At 41.3% G+C, this 22122-nt stretch overlaps 1 protein-coding gene across 1 annotated transcript in view; it reads left to right on the top strand.

The window, feature by feature from the left end:
• The window catches only part of LOC124616590 (A-kinase anchor protein 14-like), a 63172-nt gene extending 41470 nt beyond the window's left edge, over window positions 1-21702 (top strand). The window contains exons 2-3 of the mRNA XM_047144911.1: window positions 19935-20042; window positions 21685-21702. Coding sequence (XP_047000867.1) covers window positions 19935-20042; window positions 21685-21702 — 126 coding nt within the window. The remainder of the gene's footprint in view (window positions 1-19934; window positions 20043-21684) is intronic.
• The last annotated feature ends 420 nt before the right edge of the window (window positions 21703-22122 follow it).

The following is a 22122-nucleotide window of genomic DNA, read 5'->3' as shown; positions in this document are numbered from 1 at the left end:
ACCTTCATTCCAGCGATCACTTCCCTATCCGCATTCATCTCCTGGATGGTGTATCGCTGGAACAGCGGCCACCATCGTGGATGATTGGCAGGGCTAACTGGCCACTGTTCACTCGGTTGGCTGTCTTTGACCGCCACAATAACGTACAGGAATGGGTGGATCACATCACGCTTGTGGTTCATCATGCTGCTGACCTGTCCATACCACAGTCTTCTGGCACTCCTAAGCGGCGCCTTGTGCCTTGGTGGACAGAAGAGTGCCGTTCAGCCATCCGGGACAGGCGTGCGGCTCTTCGCCGATTTAAATGCCGCCCAACAACGGTCAATCTTACCACCTTTCGAATCGCGAGAGCCAGGGCACGCCATGTCATTAAAGAGAGCAAGAAAAGGTCATGGCAGGAGTTCCTGGACTCCATCAACCGTTCCACTTGTTCCACAAGAGTATGGGAAGCCATCCGGAGGATTTCCGGTAAACATAGCCGTTTAACAATAGCTGCTGTCCTGAACCAGGGATGCCTCCAAACGACACCCAGAGCCATTGCTCAGTCGCTGGCAGAGCATTTTGCACAAAGTACTGCCACTGCAACCCAGGATCCAGCGTTTCGTCGCTACCGTGCGACTGTCGAAAGAGCGACCTTGGACTTTCAGTCGAACAGTTCTGAGGCCTACAATTCCTCTTTCTCCTTGTGGGAACTTGAATCGGCACTTACTGAGACTTCTGACACTGCACCAGGTTACGACCACATCTGGTACTCCATGCTTCGACATGCCAGCGGCGTCAAAGGAAATCCTCCTCGAATGTTTTAATCTCATATGGCAGACAGGAGTGTTCCCCACCTCGTGGAGGGAGGCAATTCTCATCCCTCTCCTCAAACCAGGAAAGGACCGCACATGTCCCGGTAGTTATCGTAGTATCGCCTTGACAAACTGTGTCAGAAAGACCCTGGAACGGATGGTTAACCGGCGTCTGGTCTGGCTGTTAGAGAGCAGACAGCTCCTTAGCCGCTTTCAGTGTGGATTCCGAAAATTTCGGTCCACGGTCGACAACCTGACCCTCCTAGAGGCGTCTATTCAGCAGGCTTTTCTCCGTCAGTATCACTGTATCAGTATCTTCTTTGATATCAGTAAGGCATATGATACTACTTGGAGACACTGTATTCTTGCACAAATGCATCAATGGGGCTTTCGTGGCCGCCTATCGATTTTCATTCGGTCTTTCCTGTCTCAGCGGTTTTTTCGGACCCGCGTTGGTAACACACTGTCTGATCGCTTTGAGCAAGAGAACGGTGTCCCCCAGGGCAGTGTTTTAAGTGTTACCCTCTTTGCCATAGCCATCAACAGTATAACGTCTACAGTGAGGAGTCCAGTACAGTGCTCCTTATTTGTGGACGACTTTGCTGTTTTCTGTTCCTCCTCCAGTGTTGCAACCGTGAGCCGTCAGTTGCAGCTAACAGTGCGGCGGTTAGAGGAGTGGGCTGTGAAGACGGGTTTTCGGTTTTCTGCCGATAAGTGTGTTTGTGTTCATTTTAATCGTTCTCGTCATCTTTTTACTTTGCCTGCCTTGCATATGGGGGATACTGTCCTACATTTTAGAGACACAGTGCGGTTTCTGGGCCTAATTTTTGACTCCAGGTTGTCATGGCTGCCACACCTACGTGACTTGAAAGCCAGAACGCTGAAGGCAGTGAACATCCTCATGTGGCTCAGCCACAGATCTTGGGGCGCGGACAGGGCGCGTCTCCTTCGGTTTTATGGAGCTTCTGTGCGTTCACGGCTGGACTATGGGTGCACAGTATATGGGTCGGCAAGGCCATCTTATTTGCGGATCCTTGACGCTGTTCACCATGCTGGGATCCGACTGGCCACAGGTGCTTATCGGACCAGTCCGGTACCCAGCCTCTGTGCTGAGGCTGGCGAACCGCCACTTACCATCCGGCCGCAGCTCCTGCTGGTGCACCAGGCTTGTAAGTTTCTTGCAGCTCCCAGATCGCCTGCTCACCATCTTGTTGCCCATCCACCTCTGGACCGCCTTTTTTCCCGCCGTCCCCGGGCTACGTTGCCGTTTGGGATCCGTGTGCAACGTGTACTAGAGTCCCTCGGTGTGGAGTCTGTACAACCCCAAATCCAGGGTTTTAACCGCCTGCCACCCCGGTTGCTGAAGAGGCCCAGAGTGATTTTAGATTTATTGCAGTACAAGAAAGATTGCACTCCTGCCACCGTTTTTAATGCAGCATTTTCTGCCATTTTATCTGAGCACCACGACTATGTAGCTGTTTTTACGGATGGGTCTAAACAAGGGGATTCTGTTGGTTGCTCAGTTGTTTTTCCATATCGTGTCCTCAAGGTCCGACTGCCTCAGACTTTTACTGTCATTGATGCAGAATTGTTTGCGATCTTGTGGGCACTGGAGCACATGAGACATTCTTCCTCTCCTAAATTTCTTGTCTGTTCCGATTCACTCAGTGCCCTTCACTCATTGCAACGTTTGTATCCGTAGACAAAATTGTCCAGACCATCCTGGATGCCCTCCTCCGACTACAGCGACTGGGGAAGGTTGTAGCTTTCTGCTGGGTACCAGGGCATGTTGGAATTGCTGGGAATGAAAGGGCAGATCTCGCAGCCAAGGAGGCGTGTCTCGCCCCACAAGTATCTCAGTGTGCTATCCCCTTGCACGCACTCACCTCGCTGTTGAGCTCACGGGTCATGCGTCGGTGGGAGGATGAGTGGCTGGAAGTGACTGACAACAAGCTCCATATAGTCAAGCCCACAACGCGTGTGTGGTGTACTTCCTTTCAGCCCCATCGACGGGACGAGGTTCTCCTCACTCGGCTTCGAATAGGCCACAGCCCTATGACGCATGGCTTCCTGCTCCGGCGAGAGGACCCTCCAATGTGTGGTGCTTGCAGCGTCCAGGTCACTGTGCGCCACGTTTTATTGGATTGCGTTTTATTTTCTGACCAGCGGGTCGCGGCTGACTTGCCAGCGGACCTGCCATCTCTTTTAGGCAACACTCGGACGAATGTGGTTAAAGTTTTAAAGTTCTATGCCCTGTCAAATGTTTTTACAAAGATTTTAGGGAGAGTATCTTAATTTGCTCACTGTGTGACAAACTCGCCCATATTTTATGTAAGTGGCCAGCCAATAACAATTTCCTGTGACATTCTTGTTGCTATGTTTCCCCTTTCCTTAGGTTTTACTTTCTTATGTAGCGTTTTCCTTCTTTTCCTGCTTTCTTTGAGTGTGTGCTTTAGTTTTCTTAGGTCTGTCCACATTCGTTCCTTTTAATGTGTGTCAGGGCGCTGATGACCTCGATGTTGAGCGCCCATAAGCCCCAACACACCACCACCACCTAATCAGTCTGATACCTTCCAGTGTTTCCTGGTCTCTTCCACATACACAACCTTTTTTCATTATTCTTAAACCAAGTGTCAGCTATGATTAACCTTCCACTGCTTGTGTGGATGACACTCATAATCCACATGACTTTCGTGCTCAATTTTGTCTCACAGGGCTGGACTGAGTTCACTCCATTTTCAGTACTGTTCTGTTAACTGGCTGGTTCAAATGGCTCTGAGCACTAAGGGACTTAACTTCTGAGGTCATCAGTCCCCTAGAACTTAGAACTACTTAAACCTAACTATTCTAAGGATATCACACACATCCATGCCTGAGGCAGGATTCGAACCTGCGACCGTAGCGGTCGTGCGGTTCCAGACTGTAGTGCCTTTCTGTTAACTCTCTGGCTGTTAGCTCCAGTCATTGTTGGCTTTCAGTTATGAAAAATACATTTTTTACGAAACATTATTATAGTCTGAAGGACACTGGTCATCCGCATGAGCTCTGTTGCCACAATCTGAAACAAAGTAATTCTATATTACTTTATTGCTTTCCTAGATTCAATCAATCTTTCATGTGTGTAAATTTAGGCATATTAAAACTGATTGTAGTTACCTTCCATGTTACCTAGTATTCTCTTTATTTTTAGATTGTGGAAGTTCTTGAAAGCGGTCATGATTCAGGAACAGAACGCGAAGTGTCAGAAAATGATGAATATGAGTCAGAGGAAGAAGTAACTCAAGAGCATGAATTTTTTAGGGAAAGATGGAATAACTAAATAGAGGAAAAATAAACATTCTACCAATATTAGAAGCAAATCTCGTAATATTATTACACATTTGCCTAGACCAAAAACTGAAGCTCATATAAAAAAGACAGAAGTAGAAATTCTGAATTTGTTCTCGAATGAAAGCATAATAAGCATCATTGCAGGCACTAATATATACATCGATGAAGTTCGTGGTAACTTCTCTAGGGAAAGGGATGCTAAAGAAACAGATGCGATAGAGATGAGAGTTTTCATTGGTTTGTTATATCTATATGGATCCTTGAGATGTTCTAGGAAGAGTATATCAAAACTGTGGGATAGCTCAAAGGGAAATGGACTTGAATCATGTTATTTATGCATGAGTGAAAACTGATTCAGGTTTGTGTTGAGATGTCTGAGGTTTGATAATATCCATGATAGTGGTGTTCACAGAGAGATTGACAAGTTGGCTGCTATCAGAGAGGTAGTTGCACTATTCACAAACAATTAGCAAAAATATTTTTCACCTATTGAATATCTTACTGTTGAACAGCTTTTGGCATTTAGAGGAAACTGCCCATTCAGGCAATATATTCCTACCAAACCTGAAAAGTATGGGTTAGAAGTGTTTGCTTTGGTGTAAAAACAGCTTACGCTTTAACTTTAGAACTGTATGTCATTAAACAAACAGGGGGACCATATAATGCCAGTGGTCAAACTGGTACAAGGTACAAGCAGAAATATTACTGTTGACAACTGGTATATCAGTTTGTCTTTAGTCAAGAAACTTCAGGCGAAGAAACAGTACGAAAAACAAGAGAGAAGCGCCAAAAAAATTTCTACCAAAAAGAGAAAGGGAGCCAAAATGATCTATCTTTGGTTTTCAACAGGATTGTAAATTGGTCTCATATTGTCGAGAGAAAAATAGAACTGTGTTGATGTTGTCAAGCATGCATTTTGATGATGCTATAGATCATTCCACAGGGCACCAAAATAAACCTGAAATGATCAATTTCTGCAATATGTCAAAAGTGGAGGTAGATCTGTTAGATCAGCTTTGTCAGAAGAACAATGCATCACATAATACAAGAAGATAGCCTATGATTCTGTTTTTACAATATTTTGAATATTGCAGCCATAAATGCTTTATGCATATATAAAGACCACTGCATGGTTTCAAATCAGGTTGTAAAAAGCGTTGATTTTATAGAAAAAATCAGCAGGGAACTAATAAAGCCTCAAATACTGTTAGGCACTCAAGAAACTGTGGAACAGCCAGGAAAATCAACTGGATCACATGGAAGGTATTATATATGTGGAAATGTATGAAATAAAACAAATCATAGATGATGCACTACATGCAACAACTGGACATGTGTAGATCATCTGAAAGACATGTGTGTAAACTGTATTGTCAAATAATGTGTTCTTTATTTCAGTTTTGTTTGCACTTTGTCACTAAATTACTGTTTGTATATGGTTATTAGTTAAGTCATGGTTTTGAAATAAACATTTTCATGTTCTTTTGATAAGTCGTTGTATTGTTACACACACCTCAATGCTTACATGGAAAAGAGATGTAAATTTGTTATTTTGAACTGTTTCAAACATTATAATATATTATCCTGTGTATGACTATTAATTGTATTATGTTTAGATTCAATAAAATATCGTAAAGTCAGCCATAAAGACTGTTAAAAGTATACAAATAGACCACTTGCTTTGTGAATGACAGCTCGCATCTGCACAAGTGACCATATCACAGATTTTTGCACAAGTAACAGAGGGTTTGTGCAAAATTCTGCCAGGCAACTTCCTCTTTCATTCCTTTCCCCAGTCCATATTCACCTACTGCTCTTCTTTCTCTTCCTTTTCCTACTATCGAATCCAGTCCCCCATTACTATTAAATTTTCAACTATCTGAATAATTTCTTTTGTCTCATTATATATTTCTTGAATCTCCTCATCATCTATAGACGTAGGCCTATATCTTGGCTACAATAGTGCATTCACTATGCTGTTCATTGTAGCTTAGCCACATTCTTATTTTTTCATTCATTTGATTTTGTATTTATAACCATGTATTCACCTGACCAGAAGACCGTTCCTCCTGCCACATAACTTCACTAGTTCCCACTATATCTAACTTTAACCTATCCATTTCTCTTTTTAATTTTTCCAACCTACTTGCCCAATTAAGAGATCTGACATTCCACACTCCGACCTGTATTGTGGTATCGATAGCAACAATGCCACAGCATAGTTTCATATGTTGACACTATGAGGCACCAACGACAGTGCACTCTAGCCGGAATGTGAGAGCTCCACGAGATCCGCTCCAGATTCTGCCCATTTGATGAAGAGCAGATGGTCGGGACACTTCGCACCACATGGCAAACTTATGTATTCTTCTTGCTAGATTAAAGGTGATTTAAATTCATACTGCAGTACAGATGTGTTTCACCTTTTCCTGCTCCTACCCAAGCGCCACATTCCAAGCAAGATACAAAAGTTGGCGATGAGGTTTCCCCTATCATTTCCTTTTTTGCTTGGCACTGCTTTCTTTTCATGCTAGTCTCAGTGTAAGACTTTCAATTGTGTAAACCGTGGCTTCGCCACAGGAACAGGCTTCACTGTCCAATCTTGTACGCTTGTACGTTTTCAGGCAAAGCAAGTGACACAGCTACTTGGTGCCATAAATGGACTGGTCACACTACAAACTGCAGTTACTACGGCGCCTCCTAAGCCACCGCCTGTACCGACGCCGTCACCAACGGCGCAGCCATTTATTACAAGCCTTCTGCTTCACGTGCTTCTACAGCTCGTCTTTTGAATCAAGTTTTGCCAGACATTTCCTCTCGCATTCAGCACATTGCGAAGAAACTTTTTGTGACTTTGAACATTTGTGGATGTTCTGTTCGTATGCAGCTGCACACTGGTGCGTCAGTTTCCTTACTGAACAAATCTATGTATGACTTGCTTGGTTCGCCCCCACTTCGTCGTTCGCATTCCACGCTGACTGCATTTACTGGACAGGAAATCTCAGTGCTCAGCATATGTAGTTTGCAAGCTATGTATGGTGCAACGACGTGTACAGTGTCTTTCCATGTGCTCCGCTATAGTCATGCTATGAACATTTTTGGCATGGACGCATTTGCACTTTTTGGCCTCGCAATTCAGGACAATGTACTTTGCATCAAAGCTAGTGACCATGCAGGCAGTGTTGCCACACTATGCAATGATTTTGCTGTACTCTTTTCTGAGGGCCTTGGTTGTGCCACAGACTTTGCAGCATATGTTGTAGTTAAAGACAATGCCATGCCCATTTTCCGGCGCACACACCTGGTACTGCATGCGACGCCATAGCTTCTGAACTTAAGCATTTGCAAGACAGTGGTGTAATTGAACCTGTTTCTGCTTCACCAAGGGCATCACCTATAGTGTATGTGAAGAAAACAAACGGTTGTTTCCATATTAGTGCTGACTTTAAGTCTACAGTAAATCCCCAGACAGTGGTAGCTACGTTTCCCTTATCGCGTCTTGAAGACATTTTTAATAAGCTTCCTGGAGGAAAATTCTTCTCCATGATTGACTTGTGGGATGCATACTTTCAACTTCTGCTTGATGAACAGTCATAGCATTATTTTGTGATCAACGCCCACCTTGGATTGTTTAACTTTCACCACCTTCCGTTCGGTTGTGCTTCAGCTCATGCTATTTTTCAGTCTTACTTACAGCAGTTGTGTACCACTGTACTGGTTGTTCCAATTATCTGGACGACTTCCCAGCACCCAGGAACTTGAAAGAACTTCAGTCTGTGTTGGGCAAAATTACATATTATATTCGGTTTATACCAAATGCAGCGCAGACTGCAGCGCCTTTGCATCGCCTTCGGCTTACGAATGTTCCTTTTGTTTGGTCTTCGGAATGTGATGCTGCTTTCCACAAGTTCAAATCTGCTTTGTTGAGTGATCGCTGTTTGATTCCTTTCGATCACTCCAAATCTGTTGTTTTAGCTGTCGATGCATCTGCGCACGGCATTGGAGTGGTTCTTTCGCACCGCAGTAATTCTGTAGATCACCCAATCGTTTTTGCGTCTAAGTTTCTCAGTTCTGCCCATGAAAACTATTCTCAGATCGAGAAAGAAGCTTTAGCTATTTTCTATGGAGTGACTAAGTTTCATTATTCTTTATATGGTCACAAGTTCTATTTGGTCACCGACCATAAGCCTTTGATGTCGTCGTTCCACCCGTCAAAAGCCAGTTCTGGCCCATACTGCACAAAAGTTGCAACGTTGGTCTTTGTTTTTGTCTAACTACAATTACGAAATTTTGTTTCTGCCTACGGCCCAGCATGGCAATGCTGATGTTTTGTCTCGTCTACCTATCGGTCCTGATGAAATGTTTGATTCTTTTGGACTGTCCTGCTTGTTTATTGATTCACAAGATAAGGACTTAGCTGATGGTTTTCTGGTGGATTTTTGTTGCATTGCTTCCACGACAGCCGCCGATGCTTCTTTGCAGATTCTTTTGCAGTATATTCGTACCCAATGGCCCCCATCTGCTATGCAGATTCGTGATCCACTCGTTCGACATTACTTTGTGCAATGTCACAACTTGTCTGTACACAACGGTGTTATCTTGTTACGAACTGGCAATAATCAGTCTCGCGTGGTTGTACCTCATTTGTTGCAGTTGGAAATCCTCCGATTGTTGCATGCTGGTCATTGGGGTATAGTGCAGACGAAGCAATTAGTGCGTCATCACTGCGCAGCATCAGTCTGCTCCCCATGAGCGCTTCTTTGTGTGGCCGATTCCTACTGCACCTTGGCAGCGCATTCATATTGATTTTGCAGGGCCATTCTGGGACACCCACTGGTGGTTAGTTATTGATGCATACAGCAACTTTCCTTTTGTTGTACCTATGTCTTATACTCAGTTAAGGTTGTGTTTCAGTGGCTTGGCACTGAGAGGAAAGGGCAGCTATCAGGGAATTGAAGAACAACAATGAAATTGTGATATTAACAGCAGACAAAGGCAATGCTGCTGTCATCTTAGACACCTTGCAGTATGAAGACAAGATGAAAGAATTATTAAATGATCCCATCTACAAAGAACTAAGGGTGGACCCTACGGCTAAGATAATTCAAAAGATGCGGGCCACGATTAAAGACTCGAGAATTGACGCTGACACAGCCAAGACTCTTATTCCCAGAGTACCAGTCTCTCCTAGAATTTACGGTCTTCCAAAGATACACAAGGAAAGTTATCCTTTGAGGCCAATAGTGAATGGGATCAATTCGCCCACCACCAAGGCTGACAACAGCGTGCACCGGTACCAGCTACTTCATGCTGTAGACACACTCTCCGACCTCTTGCCTGCCTCAGAGACTACGAGCTCTCCAACATCACTGCAGCCATTGTCCAACCACAGATCAATGCTGATACCTCACAATGCTTCCCCTTGTCCTGTACTCCACACTAGTGGGGGAGGGGCCTCTGTGCAACATGATGGCCATTTGTTGCCTCTGACTGACAAAATAAACATTGCAGCCCTGTACAGTAGAGTGAGCAATAATATCAAATGGCTTAGCACCAGCTGTGGGGCCATCCATCTCACTTTCTCTGTCTGCAGATGACTTTTGCCTTTCCCATTGCTCCTCCAGTACTGGTGTCACTGAGCAATGCCTACAGGGAGCCATCTAAAAGGTGAACACATGGGCTCTAACCCATGGCTTCCAGTTTTCAGCCACAAAGTCGTGTATCGTGCACTTCTGTTGGCATCGTACTGTTCATCCGAAACCAGAACTTTACCTTGATGATGATCCTCTCACTGTAATGGAGAAGTGTCATTTCTTATGACTGGTTTTTTATGCCTGATTAACTTGGCTTCCTCATCTTTGTCAGCTTAAGTGGAAATGTGTCAAGACCTTAACGCTGTCTGCTGCCTGAGCAACACCAATTGGGGTGCAGATCAGTTTACATTGCTGTGGCTGTACAAATCCCTTGTTCAGTCCCACCTTGACTATGGAAGTCTGGTGTATGGATTGATGGGGCCCTTAACATTGCCATTACTGCACCCAGTGCACCACTGTGGGGTTCGACTAGCAACAGAAGCTTTTAAGATGAGTCTGGTGATTGGCCTCCTGGTGTAGGCTAGAGTCCCTCCATTGCAGATCAGGTGCCAAAACAGCTCACCAATTATGCTGTGCACAATTGTAGGGGTCCTGAACATCCAAATTACCATCTCCTTTGCCCAACCATAGGAGTTCATCTCCTGCAATGGTGGCCCAGGTCAAGGATTACAATTGCTGTTCACATCCAATTCCTTACATCTGAACTAGAGTCTTTTACCACCTCTCTGAAACTGACCTGCACTCGGTATTACACCATGAGGTTTTTTGGGATTTGGAATACAGAAGGGCATTGTCTAGGTATTCCCAATAAACTGTGTGCCATAAAGGAGACTATGAATGTGTGGTAGTCCTGCATGCAGGTCTCTTGCAGGGACTCTGTGGTCCTCTACCAGCTCTGCAAAGGCCACACTTCACTGACCCACGGCTATCTCCTCCATTGTGAAGAACCACCCCAGTATTGGCGCAGCAACCAGTTGAAAAAGTTCCACATTCTCTTGCACTGTCCTGCTTTAGCTGTCCTGTGATGGAATTTTCAGTTATCAGACTTATTACCATTATTTTTAGCTGACAATACCTCATCGGCTGATTTAGTTTTACATTTTATATGTGAGTGGTTTTATCATTCCATCTAAGTTTTAGTGCATGTCCTTTCTCAATCCATGTTATTTATCTACCCTAGTGCTTTTAGGATGGAGGTTTCAATGTGTTGCAAAGTGACTGGCTTGTCCTTTTTTGCTCACATGATCAGACAGCCACAGTCGTCTGCTCTACTGTTTTAATCCTTTCTACCTGTTTCTTGGGTCTATCTGTGGCTTTCTTGACTTCTTTTGTTGGTTTGTACTGCTTGTTGCCATTCTGTAGTTCTTGTGGTTTTTCTTTTCTCCAAGTTTTGTATGGTAAGTCTTGTTTGTTTTATTCTCTCCCCCATGGACTTGTTTTGTAGCAACTAGGGACTGATGACCAAGCAGTATTTTAGTCCTCCCCCCCCCTCCCCCCTTTAAATGAACGAGCCAACCAATAACACCTGTGATGGAGGTATGTGTCGAACTTCTGATCAGTGTAGACCACAATGTAAATTTGTCCAACAAGTAAAGTGGGGATCTGTGTACCACAGTGTAGACCGCAATGTAAATTCATCCAAGAAGTAAAGTGGGGATCTGTCTACCACATTTCGTGTACTGTTGATTACTCTCCTGCTGGTATCACATTTCTTACAGTGGTCTGTAACATGTCAACTAGGGGATGGTGATCTGCATAAACAGTAAGAGGTCTGCCCTCTATCTCTTCTCAATAGTAGCAACTATGGCTAGTAGCTCATGGTCAGAGGTTGACCACTTATGCTGCATATCTGAGAGTTCACAAGAGAAAAACCACAGAACTGAGGAACATCCTGTTGTAACATGGCTCCAATAGCAAGGTCAATCACATCCGCTGTTATATTAAGGTGGATGTTGGAAGATGGATGAGCGAGTGTAGTCACATGCAGTAAGTTATCTTTGATTTGATCTAAGGCTGGCTGCGTAGGATGTGTCCATTGAAGGTGGCATTTTTCTGCAGTATTCTTCTCACAGAGGACTCCAGTCAGAAGCATGAGAGTCTCAGCTGCATCTGGGGTGTGTCTTCTGTGGAAATTTATGATGCCTAAAAATCTGAGTAACCCTTGGTAGGTGGAGTCTGGGTGACATACTGATGACATTGCTTCTGACTGACAAAATAAACACCATTGTCCTGTGCAGTAGAATGAACGATAATACCTGTGACAGTTTAGTGTGTGTTCAACCAGTGATCAGTGTAGACCATGATGTAATTCTGTCCAGCAAATAAAGTCTGCCACACTTCATGTACCAGCTGGTATCATATTTCCTACACAATTTTTGGGGGCTAGATATATGCTATGCTCAGAAGGTCTGCTTTTAAAATTATAATGTAGGCTATTGTGTTAGTCACTTATAGTTTCCCCTATTGGAGAAAAATATTCATTGAAAATATTTTCAGTTTCACATTGGTCTTTTACAACCATTCCACTATAGTCAACAATAAAGTACATACAGAGTTTGTCTTTGGCTGTTCTATAACTGTTTATCACTCTCCAGATTCCAGTAGCAACACCATATGAAGCTTGAAGCTTGTTTGCAGCATAGTTGCTCCTGGTTTGTATTAATAAAAACTTTATAGTATTATTGATACATTTTGAAAGGCTCCTTTAGCTTGAGAGATTTTCTCTGTTATTCAGGATTGTGTTATGACGTAATTTTAATTTTACCCTTGCTTCACTGTCATAATTATTTATGCAGATACTTTTTTACCCCCCATGAACCATGGACCTTGCCGTTGGTGGGGAGGCTTGCGTGACTCAGCGATACAGATGGCCGTACCATAGGTGCAACCACAACGGAGGGGTATCTGTTGAGAGGCCAGACAAACATGTGGTTCCTGAAGAGGGGCAGCAGCCTTTTCAGTAGTTGCAGGGGCAACAGTCTGGATGATTGACTGATCTGGCCTTGTAACATTAACCAAAACGGCCTTGCTGTGCTGGTACTGCGAACAGCTAAAAGCAAGGGGAAACTATAGCCGTAATTTTTCTTGAGGACATGCAGCTTTACTGTATGATTAAATGATGATGGCATCCTCTTGGGTAAAATATTCCGGAGGTAAAATGGTCCCCCATTCGGATCTCAGGGCGGGGACTACTCAAGAGGGCGTCGTTATCAGGAGAAAGAAAATTGGCATTCTACGGATTGGAGCGTGGAATGTCAGATCCCTTAATCGGGCAGGTAGGTTAGAAAATTTAAAAAGGGAAATGGATAGGTTACAGTTAGATATAGTGGGAATTAGTGAAGTTCGGTGGCAGGAGGAACAAGACTTTTGGTCAGGTGATTACAGGGTTATAAATACAAAATCAAATAAGGGTAATGCAGGAGTAGGTTTAATAATGAATAAAAAAATAGGAGTGCGGGTTAGCTACTACAAACAGCATAGTGAACGCATTATTGTGGCCAGGATAGACACAAAGCCCATGCCTACTACAGTAATACAAGTTTATATGCCAACTAGCTCTGCAGATGATGAAGAAATTGATGAAATGTATGACGAGATACGAGAAATTATTCAGGTAGTGAAGGGAGACGAAAATTTAATAGTCATGGGTGACTGGAATTCGTCAGTAGGAAAAGGGAGAGAAGGAAACATAGTAGGTGAATATGCATTGGGGGACAGAAATGAAAGAGGAAGCCGCCTTGTAGAATTTTGCACAGAGCATAACTTAATCGTAGCTAACACTTGGATCAAGAATCATGAAAGAAGGTTGTATACCTGGAAGAATCCTGGAGATACTAAAAGGTATCAGATAGATTACATAATGGTAAGACAGAGATTTAGGAACCAGGTTTTAAATTGTAAGACATTTCCAGGGGCAGATGTGGATTCTGACCACAATATATTGGTTATGAACTGCAGATTGAAACTGAAGAAACTGCAAAAAGGCGGGAATTTAAGGAGATGGGACCTGGATAAACTGACTGAACCAGAGGTTGTACAGAGTTTCAGGGAAAGCATAAGGGAACAATTGACAGGAATGGGGGAAAGAAATACAGTAGAAGAAGAATGGGTAGCTCTGAGGGATGAAGTAGTGAAGGCAGCAGAGGATCAAGTAGGTAAAAAGACGAGGGCTAATAGAAATCCTTGGGTAACAGAAGAAATATTGAATTTAATTGATGAAAGGAGAAAATATAAAAATGCAGTAAATGAAGCAGGCAAAAAGGAATACAAACATCTCAAAAATGAGATCGACAGGAAGTGCAAAATGGCTAAGCAGGGATGGCTAGAGGACAAATGTAAGGATGTAGAGGCTTGTCTCACTAGGGGTAAGATAGATACTGCCTACAGGAAAATTAAAGAGACTTTTGGAGTGAAGAGAACCACTTGTATGAATATCAAGAGCTCAGATGGCAACCCAGTTCTAAGCAAAGAAGGAAAGGCAGAAAGGTGGACGGAGTATATAGAGGGTTTATACAAGGGCGATGTACTTGAGGACAATATTATGGAAATGGAAGAGGATGTAGATGAAGATGAAATGGAAGATAAGATACTGCGTGAAGAGTTTGACAGAGCACTGAAAGACCTGAGTTGAAACAAGGCCCCAGGAGTAGACAACATTCCATTAGAACTACTGATGGCCTTGGGAGAGCCAGTCATGACAAAACTCTACCATCTGGTGAGCAAGATGTATGAGACAGACGAAATACCCACAGGCTTCAAGAAGAATATAATAATTCCAATCCCAAAGAAAGCAGGTGTTGACAGATGTGAAAATTACCGAACTATCAGTTTAATAAGTCACAGCTGCAAGATACTAACGCAAATTCTTTACAGGCGAATGGAAAAACTGGTAGAAGCAGACCTTGGGGAAGATCAGTTTGTATTCCGTAGAAATGTTGGAACATGTGAGGCAATACTAACCTTACGACTTATCTTAGAAGAAAGATTAAGAAAAGGCAAACCTACGTTTCTAGCAATTGTAGACTTAGAGAAAGCTTTTGACAATGTTAACTGGAATACTCTCTTTCAAATTCTGAAGGTGGCAGGGGTAAAATACAGGGAGCGAATGGCTATTTACAATTTGTACAGAAACCAGATGGCAGTTATAAGAGTCGAGGGGCATGAAGGGGAAGCAGTGGTTGGAAAAGGAGTGAGACAGGATTGTAGCCTCTCCCCGATGTTATTCAATCTGTATATTGAGCAAGCAGTAAAGGAAACAAAAGAAAAATTCAGAGTAGGTATTAAAATCCATGGAGAAGAAATAAAAACTTTGAGGTTCGCAGATGACATTGTAATTCTGTCAGAGACAGCAAAGGACTTGGAAGAGCAGTTGAACGGAATGGAAAGTGTCTTGAAAGGGGGATATAAGATGAACATCAACAAAAGCAAAACGAGGATAATGGAATGTAGTCAAATTAAATCAGGTGATGCTGAGGGGATTAGATTAGGAAATGAGACACTTAAAGTAGTAAGGGAGTTTTGCTATTTAGGGAGTAAAATAACTGATGATGGTCGAAGTAGAGAGGATATAAAATGTAGACTGGCAACGTCAAGGAAATCGTTTCTGAAGAAGAGAAATTTGTTAACATCGAGTATAGATTTAAGTGTCAGGAAGTCATTTCTGAAAGTATTTGTATGGAGTGTAGCCATGTATGGAAGTGAAATATGGACGATAACCAGTTTGGACAGGAAGAGAATAGAAGCTTTCGAAATGTGGTGCTACAGAAGAATGCTGAAGATAAGGTGGGTAGATCATGTAACTAATGAGGAGGTATTGAATAGGATTGGGGAGAGCAGAAGTTTGTAGCACAACTTGACTAGAAGAAGGGATCGGTTGGTAGGACATGTTTTGAGGCATCAAGGGATCACAAATTTAGCATTGGAGGGCAGCGTGGAGGGTAAAAAATGTAGAGGGAGACCAAGAGATGAATACACTAAGCAGATTCAGAAGGATGTAGGTTGCAGTAGGTACTGGGAGATGAAGAAGCTTGCACAGGATAGAGTAGCATGGAGAGCTGCATCAAACCAGTCTCAGGACTGAAGACCACAACCAAACTTTTCTTTATATATTTTGTTTGTTTAACTTCTATGGTTACAACTCAGCATGTGGCATAAGAACAGTAGCATAAACCAGCAGCAAAGCTATCGTAGGAAAAGCTATCATTCTCAAACCACAATATGTGGTCTAACGTGCAGTTCAGTCTGTTGCTGTTATTGTTATACATAAATAGTTTGCTTACATATAGTTTTTTTAGTGACAAAGGGCATCTTATTTGCCTCCAACTGAAACTTTACTGCATGATGATCAGAGATGGCTAGTTTTAGAACAGATGTACTGTGGGAGAAATGGGTCATGTTTGTTATTATGTTATCCAGACATGTTTTGCTGTTGCCAGTTTTTCTGGTTGGCTCATGGATAAGTGGGGCCAGATTGAATTCATTGAGTAGGAGGTATAGCTTTTTGGGATTGGCATGATTAGTTAATAAGTCTTATATTTATATCCCCTGTTATTATATACACAGTATATCAGCAAGTCAGACAGATTTTAAAAAAAGGTATCCATACATGTCCCAGGTGGCCTGTACACAACAATAATTGCTATATTTTCTGTACCCCAGTAACACTGAAATTATTTGCTTTTATAGTGAAGATTGATACACCACACACAGTCTTGTTTTTTCTACTAAAGATAGGACAAAATTTCATGGAGAGTGGCTGACTAATGCTAATTAGGCCTTCAGTGTACCAAGGTGTCAAAATGGTAAAACAAATTCAGACAGTAAAATATATGATAACTCAACTTCTTGGCTCCAGTTTATATCCTCCTTTTCCTATTACTTGTAAGCTGAAAAGTAGTATATAATAGCTACTTTGAGTCAGTAATAAAGTATGGAATTGTGTTTTGGGGTGACTCAAGCTATACGTGTGAAATACTAAAACTTCAGAAAACCATCATTAGAAATATGCACAATGTAGGGCGAAGAAAATCGTGTCATGCACTCCTAAAAAATCTGAGTGTACTAAGCGTTCCCTCACTATACATATATGAGCTGATTATCTTTGTACACAATAACCCTTATTTATTTGTAGCAAATCATTTACAGCATGATTACAACACCACAAATCAAAATAATTTTATGCTGCTCACCCGCTGTTTAAAACTTAATGCTCAAACTCCACATTATATGGGTATGAAAATTTAAAACAAAGTGAAAGGAAGAAAACTGCTCAGCATAAATTTAGAAACACTGAAAAAATGCTTATGTGAGAAACTAGTGCAGAAATGTTACTATTCTGTGGAAGAATTCATAAATGACAACCTGAAAATTTGAGCAGGAGAGAACAAGTATTTTTTATTTATTTATTTATTTATTTATTGTTCCATGGGACCAAATTAAGGAGAAGTCTCCATGGTCATGGAACGAGTCAATATACGAAATTATAACACGATAGTAGAAACAGATAAAATGAAATACAAGAAACATATTCAGGCGACAATTCATAAGTTTAAATAAAGAAAATCAACAACGTAACACCGGAATCTGCTTAATTTTTCAGCTCTTCCAGGAGCTCCTCGACAGAATAGAAGGAGTGAGCCATGAGGAAACGCTTCAGTTTGGACTTAAAAGCGTTTGGGCTACTGCTAAGATTTTTGAATTCTTGTGGTAGCTTATTGAAAATGGATGCAGCAGAATAGTGCACTCCTTTCTGCACAAGAGTCAGGGAATTGCATTCCACATGCAGATTCGATTTCTGCCTAGTAATAACTGAGTGAAAGCTACTAACTCTTGGGAATAAGCTAATATTGCTAACAACAAACGACATTAAAGAAAATATATACTGTGAGGGCAATATCAGAATTCCCAGACTATTGAATAGAGGTTCTCGAACTTATACCACATATACCTCGAACAGCCCATTTTTGAGCCAAAAATACCCTTTTTGAATCAGAAGAATTACCCCAAAAAATAATACCATATGACATTAGCGTAGGAAAATATGCAAAGTAGACTACTTTTCGTGTTGAACTGTCACTTATTTCAGATACTGTTCTAATGGTAAATAAAGCAGCATTTAGTTTCTGAACAAGATCCTGAACATGGGCTTTCCACAACAGCTTACTATCTATCCGAACACCTAGGAACTTGAACTGTTCCATCTCACTTATAATATTCCCATTCTGTCTGCTCAAAATACCAGTTCTTGTTGAATTGTGAGTTAGAAACTGTAAAAACTGAGTCTTACTTGATTTAGCATCAAATTATTTTCCGCAATCCACGAACTTATTTAATGAACTACATTGTTTGGTAATGTTTCAATATTACACACAAGATCCTTCTCTACCAAGCTGGTGTAATCAGGAAACAGAAATATTTTTTGAATCACCTGTAATACTAGAAGGCATATAATTTATATAAATAAGAAACAGCAGTGGCCCCAGCACCGACCCTTGGGGAACGCCCCACTTAACAGTGCCCCATTGGGACTGAACATCACTACCACTCTCAATATTGTGGAGAACTACCTTCTGCTTTCTGTTCTTAAAGTAAAAGGCGAACCAATTGTAAGCTCCTCCCCTTACTCAATAATGGTCCAACTTCTGCAGTAATATTTTGTGGTCAACACAGTCAAAAGCCTTTGTTAAATCAAAGAAAACACCTAGCATTCGTAACCTTTTATTTAATTCATCCAAAATCTCAGAGAGAAAAGAGAATATAGCATTTTCAGTTGTTAAACCATTTCTAAAACCAAACTGTACATTTGACAGCAAACTACGTGAATTTAAATGCTCCAGTAACCTTGTATATACAACCTTCTCGATAATTTTAGCAAACACCGATGGCATAGAAATAGGTCTATAATTGTCAACATTATTCCTGTCTCCCTTTTTATAAAGTGGCTTCACTACCAAGTATTTTAATCGGTCAGGAAACCGACCACTCCTAAAGGAAAAGTTACAGATATGGCTAAGTACTGGGCTAACATACATAGAACAATACTTCAGTATTCTGCTCGATACCCCGTCATATCCATGAGAGTTCTTGGTCTTTAGTGATTTAATTATTAACTCAATCTCCCTCTTGTCAGTATCATGGAGGAGCATTTCAGGTAACAGTCTCGGAACACTTTTTTCTAAGAGCACTCTATGATTCCCTGTTGGGACTAGGTTTCTATTTAGTTCACCTGCTATATTCAGAAAGTGATTATTAAATACTGTACATATATGCAACTTAGCAGTAACATGGACATTCCCACTGCACACTGATTCTATATCCTCGACCTGTCTCTGCAGACCACCCACTTCCTTTACGACTGACCATATGGTTTTAATTTTATCCTGAGACTTAGCTATTCTATCTGCATACCACATACTTTTTGCCTTCCTAATAACTTTTTTAAGCACCTTACAATACTGTTTGTAATGGGCTGCAGCATTTAGATTTTGACTGTTTCTAACGTTTTGATATAATTGCCATTCTGTTCTACAGGATATTCTTATCCCTCTAGTCACCCACCCAGGCTGCCTGCTTGTGCTAGTACCCTGTTTTGAATGTTCTAATGGAAAGCAACTTTCAAAGAGCACGAGAAAAGTCTTGAGGAAAGCATTATATTTATCATCTACTCTATCAGCACTATAATAATCTTGCCACACTTGTTCCTTGATAAGGTTTACAAAGGTCTCTACAACAACTGGACCAGCAACATGAGTTGCAGCACAAAAATCTTTTAGAGTTAAAACTTGTGCATCATGATTTGAAAGTCCATTCACTTTTTTGCTAACAGAATGCCCTTCTAGTAATGAGGAATGAACAAAAATGTTGTCTATGGTTGTTCTATTGTTCTCTTGCACTCTCGTTGGAAAGAATATGGCTTGCATAAGAACTGTTAATCTTAAAAGTGTGTTACTTTTTAAGAAAAATTATTAATTGCTTAATTAAGTAATTATTCAGTACCATATATTATATTACTAGTATTATAAGGAAAACTGTAAACCAGTTTTTGTGTTTTGATGGGTCTCCTGTACTTTTAAGTCAATGGCTTGAAATTGTATGTTATGAGACAATAAACTTCTACTTCTGCTTCTACTACTGTGAATTATTTTAACTATTGCAAACAGCTTCATAAAGTTAAGGCTCAGAAGCACAAACCAATTAAAATTCTCTTTTTTCTTTCTAGGTGAAGTGGAGTGTACCTAACATGATGTATCCTGTACCACCAGCAGTGGCCAGTGTTTTTTTCACAATGGAACTTTCCAGAATTAAGCCTCTGGACTGCCCAGTGACAGTAAGAAATTATGTGATTATTCTGAATAACCCTAATTACTTACTTTTGTCACTGTCGCTATTGCATATTTCTGTGTTCTCCTTTTCTAACATGCCAACATTCAATACTCCATTATAATATAATATTATAATAATAGTAAAACTTATTATTATTATTATTGTCTTCAGCCTGTAGACTGGTTTGATGCATCTCTCCATATTAGTCTATCCTGTGGCAGCTTCTTTATCTCTACATAACTAGTGCCACCTTCATCTACATCTTCATCAACATCTGTACTCTGAAAATCACTGTGAAATGAATAGCAGAGGGTACATCCCATTGTATCAGTTTTTAGGGTTTCTTCCGACTCCATTCACATATGGAGCACAGGAAGAATGACTATTTGAATGCCTCTGTGTCTGCTGTAATTATTCTAATCTTCTCAACATAACCATTATGTGGGCAATCCATAGGAGATTGTGATATATTCATAGATTCATCATTTAAAGCCAGTTCTTGAAACTTTGTTACTAGACTTCCTTAGGATTGTATTGTATTGGGTAATGAACTGAGGACCTAGCAACGATGGAGAAGCTTCATCCCATCATAGCCCTCAGAGGTCCACTTCCCACAACAGGCCACACCAGTCCATCCATCTCACCGTCACCCCCCTACACCAAACTCTGGGTTATAGTGCAGTCCAGCCCCCAGTGGATCCCCCCCCCCTCCCCCATTCTTCCCCCAGGAGTGTCTCAAGCCAGATGAGTGTAACCACAAATGGTAGAGTAATTACGATTTATGCATACGTGGAGGCAGTGTTTGCACAGCAATCACTGACATAGTGTAACTGAGGTAGAATAAGGAGAACCATGCCACTTTCTCTGAGGCAGATGGAAAACCACCTTAAAAACCTTCCACAGGCTGGTCAGCACCCTGGACCATGACACAAATCCACTGGGCCGATTCATGCCGGGGACCAGCATGCCTTCTCACTTGGGAAGCAGTGCATTAGACTGTGCAGCTAGCCAGGCAGGCTTTTTGAGACAGTTTACGTCTATCTTTAAGAGTCTGTCAGTTCTGTTTCTTCAGCATCTCTGTAACACTTTCCCATGGGTCAAACAAATTTGTGGCCATTCATGCTGCTGTTCTCTGTATACGTACAATATCCTGTCTGGTCTGGGTCCTACACATTCAAGCAATACTTGGAAATGGGTTGCTTGAGTGTTTTTTAAGCAATCTCCTTTGTAGACTGTTTGCATTTTCTCAGTATTCTACCAATAAAGTGAAGTCTACCACCTGCTTTATACACAACTGAACCTATGTGAACATTCCATTTCATATCCCTACAAAGTGTTACACCAAGGAATTTGTAAGAGTTTGCCATTTACAACTGTGACTCATTGATATCATAGTCATAGGATACTATGTTTTTCCATTTTACATTCCTCAACATTTAAAGCAAGTTCCCAATCTTTGCACCACTTTGAAATCTTATGAAGAACTGTCTGAATATTTATGCAGCTTCTTTCAGACAGTCCTTCATTATATTTATTTATTTATTTATTTGATTAGCCATCCGTAGACATTTTGCAATGTATGGATGTTGTCAGTTTGGATACAGTGATTTTTGCAGATACATTGACACTTTTATATGCATTTACAGAGTATACAAATACAATGACATTTATCACTTAAATTACATTCAAACAATTAAATATTCACTTATTGTTTAGAAACAGTGTTCCTGAAAATATAGTTTAAGGGTTTTCTGTAACAGTACATGTTGTTAATTTCTTTGATGTCCTGTGCAGCTTGTTATACATTTACAGAATATACAATACAATGTCATTATGTCACTTAAATTACATTCAAACATTTAAATATTCACTTACTGTGTAAAAACAGTGTTCCTGAAAATACAGTTTAAGAGTTTTTCTGAAACAGTACATACCGTTAATTTCTTTGATTTCCTGTGGCAGCTTGTTATACAATTTTACACCCTGATACAAGAAACTTTTTTGGGTCTTATGCTTGTTTCTCCTATCTAGATGAAGGCAGTGGCTTGTTCTTGTGCTATAGCTGTGTAAAATGCTGTTTGTAC

Source organism: Schistocerca americana, chromosome 5 (genome assembly GCF_021461395.2).
Source record: "Schistocerca americana isolate TAMUIC-IGC-003095 chromosome 5, iqSchAmer2.1, whole genome shotgun sequence".
Taxonomy (NCBI): Eukaryota; Metazoa; Arthropoda; class Insecta; order Orthoptera; family Acrididae; genus Schistocerca; species Schistocerca americana.
Note: the sequence above shows the minus strand (reverse complement) of the source record. Positions and strands in the feature narration are given on the sequence as shown.